At 30.7% G+C, this 21,651-nt stretch overlaps 1 protein-coding gene and 1 pseudogene across 1 annotated transcript; one reads left to right on the top strand and one right to left on the bottom strand.

Annotated features, from left to right (window-relative positions):
* Window positions 1-946: 946 nt before the first annotated feature.
* Window positions 947-3,201, bottom strand: LOC129316071 (UPF0426 protein At1g28150, chloroplastic). Its single transcript, XM_054960320.1, has 3 exons — window positions 3,042-3,201; window positions 2,752-2,925; window positions 947-1,402 (listed from the first exon to the last, which is right to left on the bottom strand). Exons 1-3 carry the CDS (start codon window positions 3,078-3,080, stop codon window positions 1,226-1,228), a joined length of 390 nt encoding a protein of 129 aa, XP_054816295.1. The 5' UTR covers window positions 3,081-3,201; the 3' UTR covers window positions 947-1,225.
* Window positions 3,202-5,508: 2,307 nt separating this feature from the next.
* LOC129316731 (scopoletin 8-hydroxylase-like) lies at window positions 5,509-7,655 on the top strand (annotated as a pseudogene).
* The last annotated feature ends 13,996 nt before the right edge of the window (window positions 7,656-21,651 follow it).

The raw sequence follows: 21,651 nt of genomic DNA on the forward strand, positions 1-21,651 counted from the left end.
TTTTCCATACTGCCCTCCATGTGCAAATTCCGGGTTTAATTGGTTAAGCATGTTAAAATTGCCAATTGTCACATCAGATATTTGATCATTACAGAGTTGAAAATGATTCTCGTTCTGCAAAAAACTGGGTTTACACTAGGACTTTTAATCTTACCCAAAAACGTTGTGTGAATGAAAAAGGGATTCTTCAACGATAGTTTATCTTATTGGCTTAAAAATTTTCACAATTAATAATGTCAACACATTTTTCAACTGCATAATTTCTTTTAGCAGCTGGGCATATATTTTGAGAAACTGGACCGAAAGGCTGAAACATGATGCAACAACGTCCAGATGACCTAATGCATCAGGCCTACTCCCATTCCTATTCACCTTCTAGCTTCTTCTCTTTGGTGAAGGCTTGGGCTTGACTTCTGTTTCTTTTCTTATGGTTAACCAAAGCATTTCAATACCAAAAACTAAAAAGTACTCATCTCAGCATTTTAATACCAAAGCATTGGTATGTTGCTGGACTAGGACACATCAGAGGAATGGAGTTTAGTTACACTTAGTGAATATTCCAATTCCCTGCTGGCAACGAAAAGCAAGCAAAGCAAAAAAAAAAAAAAAAAGAATATTCCAACTCCATGTAACATGAATATGGCTGTGAAATGTCATGACTCCAACATTTATCCGAAAGAACAGCTCCTATATTACACACTATTTCTATGCAAGAACTAACGCAATAAACAACCTAAATGGAATGTCAGCATTGCAGTGAAACTGTGACTATATCGGTATTCAGTAGCATATCAATAATTGATACCCAAAAAAAAACCATGACAGTAGCATATACAAGTCTGGACTCAACCAATTACTACTCAAGTTTATGACGTATTTAGTCAATAGATTTACTTCTGCTAACACCTAATCACAAAGTGGATAAATACTTGCATATCCAGATCAGTTATTATGCAGATTTGGTATATTGATTTGATCCTTGTCTTGGAAAAAACGGTTAGCCTGAGGATGGAATCAAGCTAGCAATGTCAATAGAGGTACAATCCGTGATTCCAAGCAGAGCAAGGAAATAGAAAGATGGACTCTAAGCTGCTCTGTCATATAAGTAACAAGTGGATCATAAGTTGTAACTCACAACTGATTGATTCAATTTTTTTTTTTTCCATGGAAGTATAGGCAAACAGGTCGCTATGCTAATGTCTTCAAACATTGTATAGAGAAATGGTTATTCAATCTCAATCTGCTGAGGAGCTGCCTCAGTTTTTGACCTTTCGGTATCAACTTCATCTTCACTGATACCAGCAGCTTCAACAGTCCTTGTAACCCATTCCTTGAGAGGCTCTTCTTCCAGATCTAGTCTCAGGATACCCGCAAAAATGCCACCCATGAAGGCTACTGGTTCCTGCAGAGACAGCAATTCATTACTGATCAAGATTGGGAGAACACTTACAAAATTTGGAAAGGCATTTTAATACAAGTATTTTCATGATTAATTGAGTCTTATTTATCTTTTATACACCATATCCACCTTCTCCATTCCCAATTCATTTCAAACAACTTGAAAAGGTACCTTCTATCTAAATTGTCAGCAAATGTTATGAAGTAATTATGACGTCATTCACACAGGGCTCGCATTTTCAAATATAAAGCCTTGGCCATCTGGTGACCCAGTGTGAGGCCTTCATCTAGAAGAGAAAACTATCAATATATTCCTATCATTTGAACCACGGAGAGGATGAAAAATTCTTCATCACGTGATATTTCTGATGCATCCATTACGGCAACCATAATATTATCAAATGCAAGTATGCTTCCTAAAATTCAGCAAATTCTGCTTTCACAACGAAGCTGAGCCAGAGTTTCTTGGTTTTTTTTCTTTTGGTGTCCCATTTTCTCTATTAAATCAGAATTAAAGTAGCACTGGCCAGATTCCATAGTTTTATTTATTTTTTAAAATTTTGCACTAAACCCAGCAGTACACGAGCTACTCTCAGGTATGTATCAGTTTTAATCATCATATTTTGGTTCAACATTGGCTTCAATCCCCACAGGTTAGGCCAGACTTATCCAAATTCCTTCCTGCTCACAAATATATTTACAATTCCATTGAAGTTTCTCATTCTTAGCAACCTCATCAATGGTCCAATTACAAATAACAGAAAGCATTGAAGTTGCAGAGTCTTTCAAAGAGGAGAAACAGCAGTGGAGGATTAATGTTTTAAGACAGTAATTTGTTCGGTGGTAATGCTTGATGGATTTTTAAAATGCATTCAGAAAGAACATAAATGTTTTACAGCAACGCATGCGAGAACATGAACTGCTTCCAATGAAATGCCAAAGTAGGCTTTGATTAGACTATTACAGAAAGAACATACCACTCAAAGTTAACTTAGATGAGATGGAGCCTCAAAAATGAACCCTCTACATGAACTGTTATACCAGACACCAGTATCAGAACCATCCAGTGAGAGAAAAATTGGAATTTTCCAAATCTAAACTTATAATTAATGAGGACTCATCACTCAGAAAGATTTTACCTCCCAACAGCAAGTTTAAAGAATAAATAAGCTAACCGCTTATCCAGCAGTAATCCTTATCCACCAATATAAAAGGTAAATCAAACTCAATCAAAGCCGTTTCTAATTTATTTTTCATGCAAAATATAAGCAAATATACTGGAGAGTATATTAACTGACACAAATGGGAATTCGAATTAAACAAAAGAAACATCGTTGGGGGAAGAAATTATACCTTGACAGCTTCTTTGAGAATGGGGTCTTCAAAAGGATTGAATAACAACGCTCGAACCCCACTTTTATGAGAATGAGCACCGGTAAAACCAAATTGAGAACAATTGCTTTTGCTTATACCTTTCCATCGCCCCGAGAATGATGAAGGGCTCAACCGTACATCCTTCCATTTCCACTGTCCAATCAAACAAAGAAATAGGCTGAATTTCAGAGAGAGAGAGAGAGAGAGAGATAAAGGAAAATGAAGAAAAAGGAAAAGTAAAACTGTAAAAGCATGAAGAATAATGATACCGAAGTAGAGGAGATAGGAGAATGAGAAAGAAGAGACATAGGGGAGATAATGGGAGAAAAGCGAGGGTAGATGATTGTCAATAGAATCGGAATATAAACGGTGCTCTGCAGCAGCAACTTCTGCGTTTCCCTCTATTCCCAAAATCGAAGAAAACAGAAGTGGAATGGCCAGGAGTTAAACGGTGCGTTTTGAGCAATGCAGCGCTGAAGCACTGGACGCGTGGCCCATCTTATGACATTAATTAATTAATTAAATTAGCGGTTGAGGTGGGCTGAAAAAAATAAAATCTGAACATTATTTAAAGAATTATCTTTTCTTAAACGATACGCTCCATAAATAATTTCAAGAATATGAGTTTATTTACTAACCGACAAAAAAAAAACAAGGCTGAGTTTATCTAAGAGAAAAAAATTTAGAGTTAAATAATAAATTTGTTCTTAAATTATAAGTTCAAGAATATTTAAAATTTTAAAATTATTTTTTATATAATATTTTTTTTCAATTTTTAAAAATAAAATAATATTGCTATTATCATTAATAAATGTTACTTTGATAGTTAGTTGATAAAGAATTTGCTATAAAAATAATTTTAAAAATTATGAAAAAGGATTAAAAAAATTTTTTACTGATATATTTCTTTTACTCAACCTAATTACTATTATTTTTTTATAATAAAAAATTTATGGGAATTTACTGATGAGTCCGAAGACTTAACATGCCAGGGCATAATTCCTGTTAGTTACGTTCAGTTTATTTGGACACCATCTAAATATTTCCGCTTGCTTTCTTCAATGCCCTGAATCTTGCCTTCGTACACCCCTTCTCTCTCTCATTTGTTATTCCCTCTCACATAACAAAACCTCGGTACAAAAATGAAATGAAAAATTAGTTGGGAAGATTGGTAAAAAGGACCTTATTGAAAGTAAAATTAGTTTCAAGGACCAAATGTAATATTTTATTCATTACAAAATATGTACAAATGATCAAAATATCCTCTCTTTAAAACAAAGAAATTGTAAAAAAAAAAAAAACAAAGGCTACCTGTTCAACACATACGTCCCAAGTTACAAGCTTTACACCTGCTTGCACCTAACCTAGAAGTCTTATACCCAAACAATAAATCTTGTATCTCAAGTCAAAAGCCTTGTACCGTAAGTCAAAAGCCTTATATCCCAACTAAAAGCCTTACATCAAAGCCGGAAACCTTGCACCCAAAATCAAAAGCCTTGCACTCCAATCCAAAAGCCTTGCACCCCAACCCAAAAGCCTTTCACTAGATTTAGAAGCTTTGCACCCCAAGTTAGAAGCCTTATATCATACTCAGAAGCCTTGCACCCTATTCCAAACACCTTACACCCAACCTAAACGCCTTTTGTCCTAAGTCAGAAGTCTTGCACCCTAACCCAAAGGCTTTGCATCTAAGCCAACCCAAGCCAAAAGCCTTGCACCCAAGCAAGACGCCTTGTACCCCGCCCCAAACACCTTGCACCCAACCCAAACACCTTACACCCTACCCTAGAAGCCTTGCACCCATCCTAGACATCTTATATCTCAAGCCAAACACTTTATATCCAATCTAAAAGTCTTGCACCCTAACCCAGAAGCCTTGCACTTTAAGTTGGGGTACAAGGCTTTTGACTTTGGTGCAAGGCATTTAGCTTGGGGTGCAAGGCCTTTAGGTTGGGTGCAAGGCTTTTGGGGTGGGATGCAAAGTTTCTGACTTGGATGTAAGGTATTTTGCTTGGGTGCAAGGCTTATAAGTTGGAGTGGAAGGCTTTTGACTTGAGGTGCAAGGTTTATGGATTGGGTGTAAAGCTTCTGAGTTAAGTGCAAGGCATCTAACTTGGAGTACAAGGCGTTTGGGTTAGGTGTAAGACTTTTGGGGTGTGGTGCAACATTAAACATATTATTCTATCCAAAAAAAAAACATATTATAATAAATATTATTCTTGGCCAGAATATTATAACAAATATTTCATGCATATCTTAATTTTTTCTGAAAAAATATTCCTTACATTAGAACGAATTGAAAAAAAAATCATATCTTAATTTTTTTTCTGAAAAAATATATTCCTTACATTAGAACGAATTGAAAAAAATGAACATATAAATAAGATAGCATTAAACAATAATAACATCTCTTAATTCAAGTGATGATCATTTTTTAAATAAAAAATGTTAAAAAAATAATCCATATCTATATATGGGCATATTTTAATAATTACCTGATTGGTGCGGCTGACTGGAGATGAGACAAATAAAATAATAACAAATCAATTTCTGGGGACATGAATCCTTGAAGCAGCTTGAGATGGATAAAGTGAGGACAGTGCTGATCATATTCCTAAATCCATATTCAAATATTAACTGGTTCTGTACATAAGCATTAAAATTTGAATCCCCACCAACCCAACCAAGAAATCCCAGTAATAAATAGCACTGTCCACGGATATCATCACAACCTGCATGCCCCCTCAATTCTCCATCTCAAATCCTTCTTCCAAGAGTTCGACGTCTGAGTCTGCAAGCCCACTGTACGACTTCGTGTTGAGGGATGGAAACGGACTGAAAGGCTTGGTAGAATGAGGCATATCACAAGTACCAGAGAGATACATACAGCCTCCTCAAGAGCGAATCAATGTCTCAACCCCAAAACTTCAAGTCCCACCCATTGATCTGCCAAAGCTCAACGGTTCTGAACATGAGCAGGTGGTGGCTGACATGGCCGGAGCCGCCGAGATCCTGGAGTTCTTCCAGGTGGTCAGCCACTGGGTGCCCCCGTGGAGCTGCTGGAAGAGCTCAAGGAGGCCGCACACAAGTTCTACAGCATGCCGCGGGAGGAGGAGGAGGAGAAGACGGCGTGCCAAGGAGGAGGGACGACGTACGTCAAGTACGGCACGAGCTTTGCGCCGGAGAAAGAGAAGGCCCTGCAATGGAAGGACTGTTTTAGCATGGGCAGTAGTACAGACGAAGCTGCTCTTCAAAGGGCTGATCGGTGCAAGTGCATGATTTATATTTTATTTGCAGGTGAATGTACAAACCTACCCATGAAAAATTTTGCGATGATCTATTAGTATCTTAACCAAAGTGCGGTGAAAATTTATCAATGAAACGTGAAAAAGCAATGCAAAAATCATCAATATGTAACAGAAGTCATATGCCTGTTAAGTAAGGAATATTGTGAGTCTTTCCTATGTCATGTGAAAATGGATTAGGTTAAAAAAAAATATAATATATAATATAGCGCAATTTTGCCCCTCAATTCTAAAAAGGGTATAAAAGTCCCCTGCAACGATACATGCTATCAAGTATTGAACGCAAATGTCAAACACATTGATATTTTATTTGAGTCGAAATGCAGGCATAAAAATACATAGGTTCGAATTTGTTCTCTCTCCTCCTAGTTGCGAAGTGTAACAAAATAGAATATCGTACTTAACATTTGTGTTAGTTAGGATAAATTTAAATACATGTATTTTTTCATTCACACTTTAGATCAAATAAAATTTTAATTATTTGACATTCACTATCAGCATTCGCCAACATATGCCTTTGTTTTAGATTGAAAAATTTCGCACCATTCTTCAGATTTTATCAGCAAAATTGCACGTTAGTATGATACATGTGGAATATTTTTGTCCTAACCCATTTTACATGTGTCATGGTAGGGCGGACCGCTGCACAACCATTACTCATAGATGGTTGGGCACTGTTACAAATTGGGGGTCATTTTTACCATTTTTATAAAATTGTATCATACTTAAGTTAATGATGAGAGTAATTCCTCACAAAATTCTGTATGCGTAGATTTGCAATATAACGCTTTATATATGCGCAGAGAGAGATAATGTTCATCTTAAAGCATTTATCAGAGAAGTGGCACTGGAGCATCTGAAGTTATCAATGAAGATGGCAAGGGAAATTCTGGAAATTCTGACGGAAAATCTTGGGGCAAAGCTGGGGGAGTCGAAGATGGAAGGATTGGGTACAGGATGGTGAACATGAACCAGTATCCTGCATCTCACTGTTGGCATAGGACGTCACTCTAATATGGGCACTCTCACTGTGCTCCTCCAAGACGCCATCGGCGGCTTACACGTCAAACATCTTCATGCTTCTGCAAACAAAGGAGCCAGGATCGAGATCCCTCCAATCTCCGCAGCTCTTGTCAGCAACATCGGGGACACTTTGCAGGTTTCCTATTCTTAATATTTACCGCTACAAAAAAAAAAAAAAACCAGTTTTTCAAAATTTAAATCACAGCATGATGATATAATACCAACATACGTGAAGCTGAAGTGATTAATAATGTGCGTGTGTGATAGTGGAAGATACTGAGCAATGGAAGGTATAGGAGTGCAGAACACAGAGTGAGAGCAACGAGTGAGCAGAGCAGAGTGTCGACGCCAGTGTTCTTGATCCCAAACCCTACGGACAAGATAGGGCCACTGGCTCATGATCAAGTGGTGAAGATGGATGGGACGACTCGTTACAGAGAGACAGTGTTCGAGGATTACATGCACACGACTTTATTCCTCACTAACGCTCATCAAGGCTAAAACTCTCTTCACTTTGCAGCCCTCAACGAACACACCGCTTCTTTTGAAGACCAATCATCATCAGGCTTTCTTGTATTTTTCAATTTCACGTATCAAGTAACCTTCCTTTGGCATTGCCAACTATGAATCATACCCCAACCTGCGGTTTTATAAAGTATTTTTAGAAGTGATTCGTTATCCTAACATATAAAACAGTTTAATAACAATAAAATTTCATTAATTATAGGTGCTGCAATACTGCTCTTTTCTGTTTATTGTTTTTTCTCTATTTATTTAACATTTCACAAACAAGATTATGCTTACTTTCTATCTATTTACAAATCATTCTAGCATATTTTAATATAATTAAAAAAATTAAATATCATTAATTCTGTTTTAAAATTTAATAAATTATCACCTCTTTCCCTGATAAGCACAAAAAAAAATTACCTTAAATAATTTTGCCTAGCATTTAATAAGAGTAGAAAGATAAAAAAAATATGGGCATAGAAAATAGCGAAATGTCCTATAAATAGAATTTAATTTAATTTTCTCTTTCTACCCTACAAATAAGATTAGAGGAATGTTAAATGAATGACATTTTTAAAAATTTAAATTTGTGTAAAATTAATTTTATTGATGTGTATAATTTCAATTAAAAGTATCTTGTAATTAAACTAGAATGGAAGAAGGACTATATAATCCGCTCAAATTAATACCATTCATATTTTTTTACCAAAAATGCTCTTGTTTAATTTTATACGAAATTGCCCCAGAAAATAGAGTTCACCCACTCTTTAAGTCAATTTACTTAAATTTCCTAGCTCGTTGTGAGCTTCATTACTTTATGAAAAAGTTTAACTTCTCCTTTCTATAAACCTCAAATTAAGCGAGCCTTAAAACTCTAAATTGTTTAAGAAATGATGGGATTGGTCAAGAACAAATCAAGATTTAATTATAACCGATTTTACAATCAACTTATGAATTAATATATTTTTGCTGATGATGATAGATTTCATTTGATGAATATTGTTAAATTCCTGATTAGCTACTCCATGAGAGGAGAGAATCCCAAGACTACATGAAATTTGTTGAGTCAGATCATGAACTTGTATCTGTGACTGTCAGGGCTTGAAAAACTATCGGGAATGATGTACGTTACAGTTCTGAAGGTTTTATCATTCGACATGATATGCCATGACAAGGGCTTGTGTGGATGCTTGCTAGTACAATTAAAATTAATATTTAATATTTAATTTAATTATGGGAAATACAAAATTAATATCTGGTTCTGAAGATTGATTATATACTATCCCTGTAATTTAATCATGTTGTCATAATTAACAACAATAACAGTAACTAACTTGTTCATTAGCTGTTAGTTACTTATCATTCAACCCCTCCTCTTAGATCTTTAGGTTGTTAGATGATCAACTATATATAGATTGATAGATTTTATATTTTTTGACACACACACACACACACTCTTTATTTCCTTGTCCCTGCTTCATCTCTCTCATATTTTACAGGAATAATTAGCTGGCAACAATTAAACCCCGCTTGATTGATAATTCGGATAAAGACTCGAGAAAGGCTTTTTTTTTTTTTTGTGGGTTCATTCTTTTGTTGCTGCATGTACAAAAAAAAAACAGGTTGTATTTTTCCCTTAATTTCCATTTTATATCATGTATCAAGGAATTAACAATCCCTTAATTTTTGTTCTCCATTTATAATCCAAATAAATTGGAGAGCAGTGGAATCCTTCTAGATCAGAGACTTTCATGCCCCAAGTTTTCCCGAGAAAAAAAGATGGAAACAAAAAAAAAGGAAAGGAAAATAAAAGAAATTATTTTCTGGAATGAAGTTTCTTTAATTAATTTCTTTTCTATTTGTAGCAAAATTAATTTCTTGATCCCTAGTCTAAAGACATTGACCAGCTGACTGTGTCTCGTACCGCAATTAGTTGAGTTACATGAAAGCCTTGCATTTCCTAGGGAGCTTGAAGTATTCCAACCTTCATTTGCACTGTATTTTTTCATAATTATAATTTATATATGTATTTACAAATTTTTTAAATGCATATTTTTGAAAAAGAAAATGTGTAGCAGCAAAACATCTTGATTAAAAAAAAAATAAAGCACTTTCACCTGAAAAATTAATCTCTCTCTTATTTAAAAAAAGTTTAAACGAGCTAGCTAAACTCCCAGATTTACCAGGTCAAAAGTTTTAAATTTTAAAAAGCACTTACTCCCACCGTTTTAAGAAGTTAAATCTTTAAAAATATAAAATATTTGTAATATTTTAAAATATAATTAAATTGCTTTTTTCAAAAGTTCCCATAAATAAATCATTTTATATTTATTTTAAAGTGAAACACTTTATTAAATAAGAGTAAATATAAAAAGATATTATTGGTTTAACAATAATTAATTACTTTATTAAAATATAAAATTTAATTAAAAATGTCTCATATTTTTTAACAAAAGAAATAAATGATCTTTATATAGATAAATTACTTACTAAAGAGCATCATCTCAGTAGCGAAATGTACCATTTTCTTGTAGCTACGGGACATCCTTCAATGACTGGAACAATTTTTGTTGTCTTCATTTTTTCTAACTTTTAGTTAAGTAGTTTGACAAATTAATTTAGTTGGTGAATGAGTGAAAATCCCTTATTTAAAATACCCTTATTAATAACTTGAGTGGAATATAATAAAGAATAAATAAGTAAATTAACTCCTGAATTTTAAATCTAGTCGCATCATAAACCCTCAACTTTTTTATTATGTAAATTATTTTTTAACTTTTGAAAATAGTGCAATTTATCCCTTATAATTAATAAAAATTAACTTTGACCATTAGTTGGTAAAAAATTATTAAAAAGGACCTCAAAAATTACAAAATTTTTATATTTTGAGTCCTTGTTTGTAATTTTTGGATCCTTTATTATATTTTTTGATCATTTTTATAATTTCAGGGGTTCTTTTATGTCATCTTTTGTTCAATTAATGGTCAAAGTTAAATGACATGGGCCAAATTGCATTATTTTTAAAAGTTAAGGGAACAAATTATACGATAAATAAGTTTAGAATTGATAGTGTTATTGGATCTAAAGTTCAAGAGTAATTTGTTCATTTACCTTTATTATATTCCACTCACTTAATTAATAAAGGTATTTTGAATAAATCAAATGTTATATTTATTCATCAGTAAATTATCTAACAATGACTTATAATGTAGTTTGATGGGAGTATATTTTAGAGGAGAGGGAGTATTTACTATTTACTCATCTGATCTTATTTATAAGGTAGGGAGAGAATATCTGTTTTAATCCTATTTATAAAAAATTTTATTAATTATTGTATTCATATTTACCTTTCTGTCTTTATTGAATGTTAAAAAGTTTATTGCATGCCAGAATACCTTATTTTTAAAATATATATATTTAATAAAGATAAAGTTAAAAATTTAATAACTTTTACAATAAAGTTGACAAACTTTAAAAAAAAATTTAAATTTCAGTAAAAATGTTAGAAGGTAATTATGAAGTTTTAGCTGAACAACAAAAGCTAGAGATGAACCAAGCGTAATATTCAAGACAATATATATTTATCTTTTTCTGTGCCCAAAAGTCCATTTATGATCCAAATAAATTGGAGAGCAGTTAAATCCTTCTAGAGAAGCGACTTTCATGCCCCTGGTTTCCAGAGAAAAAACTGGAGATGGAAAAAGAAAAGAAAAATTTTCTGAATGGAAGTTTGTTTAATTTCTTTTTCTTTTATCTTTGTAGCGAAATTAATTTCATGATCCCTAGTCTATAGATATTGACCAACTAACTCTGTCACGCAATTAGTTGAGTGCACCAAAACCTTACATTTTCCTAGCTAGGGAGCTTGAAGTATTCCTTCTTTTCATTTAAACCATAATTTTTCATAAGTATTACTTTTACACACTCACACTCAAATTGTTTAAATTCAATTTATGAAAAATAAAACGTGTAATTGAAAACATCTCTTAAAAAGAAACTATAGCACTTTCACCTGCAAAAGTATTCTCTTTCCTCATTCTTTAATATTTTTAGCTATGAAAAAAAGTTAGAGATGATTTTAATTTGTTCAATATTTTCCAGGTCAAAATTTTTAAATTTTAAAAAGCGTTTTTAAAGATATTTATACATACATATAAGTTACTTGCTAAACGAGATTATCAGCTCAATAGCGAAATTTAAACCCATTTTCTTGTAGCTGGAGCAATTTTTTGATTTTTTCCTTTCAGTTAGTTTGACAAATTAATTTAGTTGGTGAATGGGTGAGAATCCCTTGATCAGTTGATCACGGGTTTGAATTCTGAAAATGTGGAAGCAAAATAGTCAAACAAACACGCACGCTCATGCTGCTCGTCCGCAGTAGTTCAAGCGCCCGTAAAATAATGGACATTGATGACAATAAAAAGAAGGGAGAACGGCAAACAAAGAAGTTGCAAGAATGTTAACGTTAAATTAATATTTTTAATATTAACATTACTAAATTTTAATACTTCTTCTCCTATATTTCAGTATTAAAATTTTTAATTTAATATTAATATTTTTATAAGATCTTTACTTACCATTTCTTCTAAAAAGAACTATCACCACTTAAAAATGAAATTTCAGTCTTAAAAGGCTACACTAGCTCGACCAACAATGCCAAGTTAGATAAACACTTTATCTACTCTTATTTATAAGTTATTTTTAATATGTTTTATTTAAATTAAAAAAATTAAACCTTATTTATTCTCTCTTAAATTTTAGTAAATTTTCACCTCTACCTCTTTTAATAATGTTTCTTAGTATTCATTAAGGGTAGAAATGTAGAAATGAATATAAAAAAATAATAAAGTGTTATATAAATATGATCAAACTTAATCTTCTCTCTTTGTCCTATAAATAGAATTAAAGGAACATACATAAAAAAAAAATCTGAAATCGCTGCTCCCTTGATTTTAAAATATTTGTCTTCCTAGAAAAACTTTTGTTTCATATTATCTGGCCTTATTTTTAAACTTCCATATCATTATCCAACGATACATGTTTTTTATTTTAACTTTAAAAGCATTAAAATACTGTCAGCAAATTAATTAATGAGGTATATGCTTTGCATAAATGAGAGACATTTTTAATAATATATATCATATTTTTACAAATTAATTACATTTTTAATTTAAGTGTAATTATCTCAAATAACAAATGTTTTAAATTGAAAGGAGTATTTATTTATTTTATTATTATAATGCTGCAGCAAAAGAAGAATGAACGATTCTCTGGTCTGAACTCGGAATGTTCCAACTTCCAACCATGATTAATTTCAACCACTTAATTTGACTGAGGACTTTGACTTCTTCATTTTCTTTTCCATCATCTCCTTCGTATATTTTCGTTGATTTTCACGTCGTTCCTATAGACTACAGCGTGTCTTTGACTATTCGCATCTCTTTGACTATTTTGATTGGCCAAAATACTTGTGACGTGGCGGTATATGTCCCCGGCCATTCAAAATAGCTAGTTCATTTTTTTAATAATATTTAATATGATTTCCATTTTATTATCTATTTTGAATTTTTTAAATTTATGCTACAATGTTATATTATCTAAATAATAATTAATTAGGAGTATATACCTGAAGCCAAGTCCACAATATTACACCCATCATTTTATTATATTTGTCTTTCGAGAGAAAAAATTTATTTCATATTACATACCTTTTAAAAATTCTAAAGCAGTATTCAATATTTTTTTCTACTTTACCCTTGAAATAATTTTTTATATATACTATACTAATAATAGTGATTTTAGATGCATTAAATGAGGGATAGATTTGGGAGAGTGTGTAATATTTTTACACATTTATTGCATTTATTAATCTAAGCACAACAACCTTAAAAATAAATATAAGGGTACGTAAGCCCCAAGTGCGATTCTCCCTTTTTAAGACCGTGTAGAATCGCTTGATTATTTTATTATATCTAGTCTTACAGTTTAAATTAGTTAGGCAAAACATGAAATTGGTTCTGCTGATTGAAAAATTCTGCAGATCTTTCTATGATGTGCAGAAAAATTCTTCATTTGACTAATAATACAAATGATCCTCTAGTATTTTATTGCCGGGATTAATTAAGCCTCATCTTTCTTCTATTACTCCATCATACTTACGATAAAGTGACATAGTATTCTTGTTATCGTATTTTACTAAAATAAATAAAAATAAAACGAATTCGGGTGCATTAATCGCTTTATGCGATATTGATTAATGAATTTTTATGTAAGTTCATTTGGCTTACTTGGCTGTACTGAATTGAAGTTTTAAACTAGATATCATATAACAGAACGTGTAAGGCTAAAAATATAACAAAATAGAAAGTTTTGTGAACGCTCTTATTTGTGATGCATGGAACTAGTCTGTCATAAAACTTAATCAAACTCGCCAGCGAAAATGATAGACTGATAAATCAGATCATATAGTGTGGTTCAAAACACGTTTTGTATTGCTTTGTCAAAAAAACCAGCCATGACTGTAGAGATTCGAGTTGAACCGGCTCATTTTGGGAGTAATTGATTCGTGTTAAAAGTGATTGAACCGGTCCTGGAAATAATAAAAAAATCAAACCATCGTTGTCTTGCATTTCAAAGCCTTTGATTATTGGCCTTGGATTTGCATGCGAACCTCTTTCCACTGTTGGCACTAATTGTAACCAACAATTTTGAAGTTATGCACTATATTTTCTTTTTTTATGACCTAATGTACATATATTTTCTTATTATCTCAATTTCACCCCTGATCCAATCAATGAACCTTTGAACTATCTAGTCCCTCTGGCTAACATGCGTCATGATTTTTAGAACGTTGTAGACTGAAAATTAAAATAAAAAAAATCTAACCAAATTGAGACAAGAACGATTGCAAAGCGATGAGAGCTCGAATATAACAAAAGGAAAGGGCCCATCTGTTGGGGAAAAAATCCAACACAGGGGGACCACATGTATATTAATATGTTAAAACAAAATTAATGTGCCGCAGGTCCTAATAATTTTTCTTAATTTTGTAGTTAAAGCAAAATCTCTTTTCGAGATGTCTTCGCTTGAACATGAGGACCTGTATGATTACCTTTTATTAGAACAGTTTTTTTATTATTGTAAAAAATAAAAAATATGTTTTTTATTATTTGTTATGAAAAACAGAACAAAAAATTGTTCCGAATAATTAAAAAACTAGAACATCTTTTAAGTATTTTGTTACTTTTTGTTATGAAAAAGTAGAAAAAATACAGAAAATATCATGCCAATATTAATGACAATTATGTTGATGAAATAAATTATAATTTCACCCTTTATTTCATCAATTTAAATATATTTTTTAAAATAATAATTCAAGCATATTTTTTTTTATTTTTTGTTTTTAAAACTTGTTGTGAAAAACTATTTTATATAATTTTTTAAAAAACTTATAAAAACAGAAAACATGACTAAACAAATCCTCACTTTTTTGCACCGGATAGTCCATATATTCCAACAAACAACAGCGAATAGTATTTGGCCAGAGAGGGATGGATCGTGCTCTAGAATTTCCCACATCATTCTTTTCCTTATTCCAGCAACAAAACAGTTAGATAAATATATGAATGAAGCCTAAACGAAGAAAAAACACGAGGGTGCTTGTCGTTTTGTTATGTGGAAGTCAAAATCTCGTGACGCTTATTAAAACGGGAGCCACGTACTCACGTTTTGGGTATATGTATCTTGCCCTTCGCGGACAGTGTTTATCTTGTAATTAAGCCTCCACAAGACTTGGCCAAGATTTGTTTCCCTCCTCATTATGTGATTTTATATTATGTGTGGTCATCAGTTTTTCTCCCTTTTAACCAGTACAAAATTTTCTGATTAAATTATATTTAGTTTCTTTTTTTAAATATTTTATTATATAAATTACAAAATCTTTTCACAATTTATCTTTATGGAAAATAATTAATTTTAAGAATCACCCCCATATTATAGTTTATTTTTAATATACCTAAATAAATAAAATAATCAACAAAATAATACTCCTTCCGTTTATTATTATAAAATATTTTTAATTAACTTGCACATATCAAGAAAATTGATTAAGGTGGTAAAACTTAATTTTATAGATTCTAAAAACAAAAGTTTACTGCCCTAGATTTTTAATATATGTTAAGTTTATAACTTAGGGAAACTATTAATAAAAGAACTTTTAGAATGATTTAATATCTGCTAAAAATTTGAACAGATCAGATACTTGTTAAAAATTAAACTTTACTTGTTAACAGTTAATGTTTAAAAGTAACTTATGTGTGTGTGTAAGATCGAAGATAGTATTAAGTGTAATATATAGATGATGCATGATGACATGTAGTATGATAGCATGGGTTGACCAAGCCCACAATGTCGGCCGAGCCAACTCATAATCTATCAGTTGCATGCGAATAGGATTAATTAGATCATATTTTCCTGAAAATTGATTATAACCATGTCTTAATTACTAGAAAATCCTATCACATCCTCTCCAACTTCAATATATGTATCCTACTTGGTCACGCACGTACCCTCCTTTCATTTTCTTGGCATGCAATTACAGGGTTGCCTCGAAAAGTCTCACGTCGTGTATAGGAACCCTACTAGCTCCTTCCCTTTTCTCTCTCTCTCGATCATTTTGTCAAACACTCTACAATAATTTTGCACTATAACTCTCTTAACATTCAATCCTTGTCTTCATCTTTCATTTTTCCTTGCATCACTTCATTTTGATTATGACAACCACGATCTCACTCCGGACTTTTGAGCTCCCTTCCTTCTTTTGTTTTGAACTATATATATAAATTTGCATTCTAGAATTTCAATAAAAAGTATTAAATACCATTTGGATTGATGGATGTAAATTAAAATTTTATATTTAAAATCATGTACTTCATATTCTTTGTTTAGACAATGTAAAAAATTGTTAAGGTAAAAAAGAGATGAGCTAAGATTTTGAATTAGAAAACAAAAGACTAGGATTATTGACAAGTTTACAGATCCAGTCGGTGAGAGACTACAATAAGAGAAGAGGCGAGGTGAGAATAATGAACACCTTAAAGCCTAATAATAAAAACATGAAGAAAACAAAAAGATCAAAGTACCTGAAATTTTAAATAGCTAACAATTCTAGACGGATTTGAACATCTAAATTAAAATTAACATTCATCCAAAGAAAGTTTTGATGGATTGTTATGTAAAACTATCTCAATTCTCAAACCTCCCGCCTTGTAGGAAATTGCTCGTTTGAACTTTTAGAGCTTGGCGTCGCATCTGATCTCTCTCTTATCTTTCTACTATTTGTCAATAGCCTAACTAACTAAAATAATGGTTCTCTCGCTTTTCTTTATAAGACGGAGCATTATAGTCCTAATGGAATTGAATTCGCCTCAATCCGTACGTACATTATTTGTACAAGATGATAATTATATATAGTCGTACGTGGTAGGTCTAGGAACCAGCCGAGTACAACGCTATGTACTCAAGGTAAAGCATTTGTCTTCATTTTGCTTCTTCTTTCTTCAATCTTGATGTTGACAGGACCAGAAAAATTAATGGGAGCTCCGACCTTTTCTATCTTCCTCCTTCTCCTGTTCAATGTTTATATAAATTTTTTTAGATCAAATTTTAATAGTTCAACTTCAGATTTTTTGTTCCAATTAATTTAAACATATCAATTAAATTAAATTAAATTATTTTAAATAAACTTCCATAATTTAATTTAGTTTATATTGCCTTAGGCAGGAAGCCGAGAAGGGGAGGGGAAGAACAAGGCCGGGGAAAAATGGAAACAACCAATTTTCATTCATAGATTTTGCATTGTGGCCATTTATTGCTAAGTTGCATCGAGAATTTTATATTATGTTGAAATTAATGGAGAGAGCAGCAAAATATCAATATTTTCAAATCATGTGGATGCTTTATTTTTAATTACATTATAGAACTTTAAATTTGACTTTAATTTGTTCCCTCTAAACAATTGGAATAATTATTATTAATATATATATATACTCATTTTATTATTTCAATATAATGATCTCGATATTCTTGTCAATAATTTATAATTAATTTTTTTAACATAATATAATCGCCGTCTTTTTTTAAATATTAATCTGCTTCTGCATGTTTCAGTTACCTTGTAATTTTTATTTTCATTTTCATATTACTTTTATCCTACCAAATATTAAAATAAAGATATATATTCACATTTCCTTTTACATAAAATTAACCAAATCTATTTTTAAACTACAGTATTTTATTTTTATTTTAAATTATTCATTTGATCTTTATAGTTTTGACTTAATTACAATTCAATGTCTAGAGTTTAATTGAGTATAACCCTTCAAGTTTTAGCTATATGATCAATTGGTTCTCAATCCTTTTTTTATTGTGTACAAATGTCCTTATTTTAGAAGGAGCTTTATTCAAAGCACAATTGAGTATTAAATATGGGTATCTCTTCTAGTAGATATCCAAACTTTCCACTAGACCCAATGTAACACATGTTGGTAATTACAACTCAATCCTAGATGACTAAAAATTTATTAAAAGTATTGGAATCAGTTTATTACTTTCTCAGAATTATAATATAAGTCATCTTCTAAAAGCTTGTGTAGTCCAAAATATAGAGAATTTAATAACTTTTATAATTATTTTTTAATTATACCCCTATTTCATTTAAAATGATGCATTAGAATTTTAATTATTATAATCAAAGTACTTATATATGGTGTGTAATGAAGGTAAAATTAAAAAGATATAACTTTTTTAAAAAATTAAGATTTCAACTAATATTTTTTGAGAAATGTGAATTAATCACCAATATGCTTTGGATGAAGTAATTAATAGCTAAAACTCAATATGTCGGTAATTGTTTCTTTTATTTTTTATTTCATGATTCTCAAAATTTTCATTTTCTTTAGATGTTGCACGCATCCTCATATACTATACTCCGTTTGCAAATGTAAGTGAAATTATGTTATGCTTTTTTTTAGTACAAGCAAAACTACAAATTTCAAGCAGTATCAATTACATTTTTTTGAAATTGTCTCTCATAAATGGATGGTAAAAAGTAAACATTAATTAGGAGAGCATTTTAATCTAAATATTTCAATCTCAAACATAATCATTATGATCATTAAGTAATTTTTTTAAACTGTATGTGAGTTGGTTGAAATTTCTTGATCTTTATTTGAAACGGAGAGAGTACAGAGGTGTCATTGAATTACAAGGGCACCTTTACCTTCCTTCCCTCGTTTAATTTCAATCATATATAAGCACTTGATATTATATTTCAAGAAATATTAATGGCAAGATTGAAAGATAGGCATAGAAAGAATATAACGGAAGTTTGAGGTAGAGGTTTGGCGGTGTTATTGCTTGTGAAAGTCCACAGACAATGGAATTTTGCACCCAAATTTATTGAATTCAACGCCAAATATAGTTGTCAATTTCTACGTACATTATTATGGCTTTTGCTACTATATGAATAGTCGCCACTGGCTTTTGGTATGACGAAGAAACAGACACCATATGCGTTGCTGAAAACTAAAGTCTTGAAAATGATATTCACACCTTCCTTTTTCACATCACCATTATCTTCCCTCTAGTGGAAGGCAGGATTTAACTTCGTGCATTAGTTAAGAGCAACTTATACTGTTCATGCATTCATTTCAACCGTTAGTTAAGATATAGACTCGGTGTTAGTTTGCATTCTTGCATATACTCCATATCGGTTTTTTAAATATAAGAGAAAAATAATTAACTCATACAATTCAAGATAGAATTGATTAATCATAATAACTATGTCTGACATTAGAAAATTTTGGATTGAAATGCAATTATAATTGATGCTTAGCCCCCCCCCCCCCAATTTAATGATACTATCTACTTTTGATGAGCAATTAAAAAAAAAATAAAATAAATACTTCTTGAAATTTATATTTTTGCTTATAAAAAACAACGAAGCACTCCCTCTGTTTTCAAATAAAAGAGAAGCTACCTTATGTCTTATTTTTTCTTATTATAACCAAAGTTATAAATTTTAGGAATCATTAATTATATTTTTCATAAAGTGTCCATCATAAATGGATAGTATCATTACATTAGAGAAAAATAAACATCAATTACAAGGACATTTTAGTCCAAATATTTTTAATTTTAGGCATAATTATCAGGACTAACTAATCTTAAATTGTATGAATTGATTGAAATTCTCTTATATTTGAAAAACAAAGAACAATAGTTTTTCTTATAATAAAAATAGAGTGAGTATGCTCTCTCTAGTTTTTTATACAAGGCAAGGTTAACTAATTTCACGTTTATTAAGAGATGTTGGTTGTGTCCTCAAAATCACAAATTAAATATTACCTTCCCTTGCAAATAACGACCATGCTAAATCATTATCTAGGAATTCAAACTATAATAAATAAGTTAAGTAAGGGTAAAATTGGAAAATAAAATTAATTGCTCTAAATTTTCCTTACATTTCCTCTGTCCTAATTTATAATACATTTTAGAAAGATTTGGCGGTTCAAAATATAAGACACTTTAATAAAAATCATGTTTTATTAATGGTGCTTTTTCAATAATATCCTCTTTATTATATTCTTTCTCTTTTAATATTTTTCACAAATAGAGTACTCCTCTGATCTTATTTATAAGTTACTTCTAACATGTTACACCAGTGTTAAGGAAAACCTTAAAATTTATTAACTATATCTTAAAATTTAATAAGTTCTCAACTTTATCCATATTAAATATACATACTTCAATAATATATTTTTTCTTCTCAACAATGAGGGTAAAAGTGAAAACTTATGGTGAAAATTTAATGATATGACTTATAAATAGGATCCAAAAAATTATTCTCTCTCTACCCTATAAATAAGATCAAAGAAAGTATTAAACGAATGATATTTTTAAAAATTTATATTTTTTTAAAAAAGTGTGAAGTATATTTAATGGTTGATAAAAAAAAGTGTATCTATTAAATTTATCGGTATGTGTGATTTTGCTCAAAAATATTTTATAAATTAGGACATTCGGAGCATTAAAGACAAAAAAAATTAAACTTTGTTATATACTCCCTTTATTTTAAAATATAGAAGAAAATAACAAATTCTCATAATTTAAAAAAGTTACTTTGATTAAGTACAATAATTATGTCTAAAATTAAAAAATGTAAACTAAATTATCCATATACTTAATAAAACAAATTTGTCCATTGAAAATAGACCTTAACTTTATAAGAAACAATTTACAAAAAATGTGATAAATACTTTTTAAATTTTGTATTTTTGCTTATAAATAAAAACAAAGAAACACATGATAATTTCTCTCATATTCAAAAATGAAGGGAGTATTAAGGACTGAAATTAAATGAGTATATATATAGAGAAAATTTTGTTAAAAGTAGTCTACCAGTTACTCTTTACACTTCGAATTGTCCTCCCCCCCCCCAAATGCAAATACTTCTAATTGTCTTTAATTTGTTATTGGTAAAGGATTTTTTTTATAGTTCGTCTGGAAAAAGTTGTTATTTTTTTATAAATTGATAATTATACAATTAATACCTTCTTCTCCCATGCATTTTTCAAAGTAATTTGATGTACCAAAATGTAAGATGTTTTGAAAAAAAAATAAAGTCTCATTAATTATTATCATCCTAATATTACACCTCATTATTTCCTTTTATACCCTAATCTCAAGTTATTTCACTCCTTAAATATATTCTTTCCTCCATCTCTTATTAAAGAATGACATGTGTGAGAGTTTATAAAAAGTTAAAATTGTAAATTGTATTTAATGAATTTTATTAACATGCATGGTTTCATTAAAAAAAATGCACGGGATGAAGGGAGTGGTATTTATTATGCCTTTTTCCATTTAATTAGATGCAGTATATAAATTTTACTTGAAGAAATAATAAAATTGTACTCGTTAAATTGAATCTATGAGGCCGAGATGAGATGTGGGCACCATATAGTAAGATATCTATTACGTT

Source organism: Prosopis cineraria, unplaced genomic scaffold (assembly GCF_029017545.1).
Source record: "Prosopis cineraria cultivar Desert tree isolate PC_DT_omini unplaced genomic scaffold, ASM2901754v1 PC7, whole genome shotgun sequence".
NCBI lineage: Eukaryota > Viridiplantae > Streptophyta > Magnoliopsida > Fabales > Fabaceae > Prosopis > Prosopis cineraria.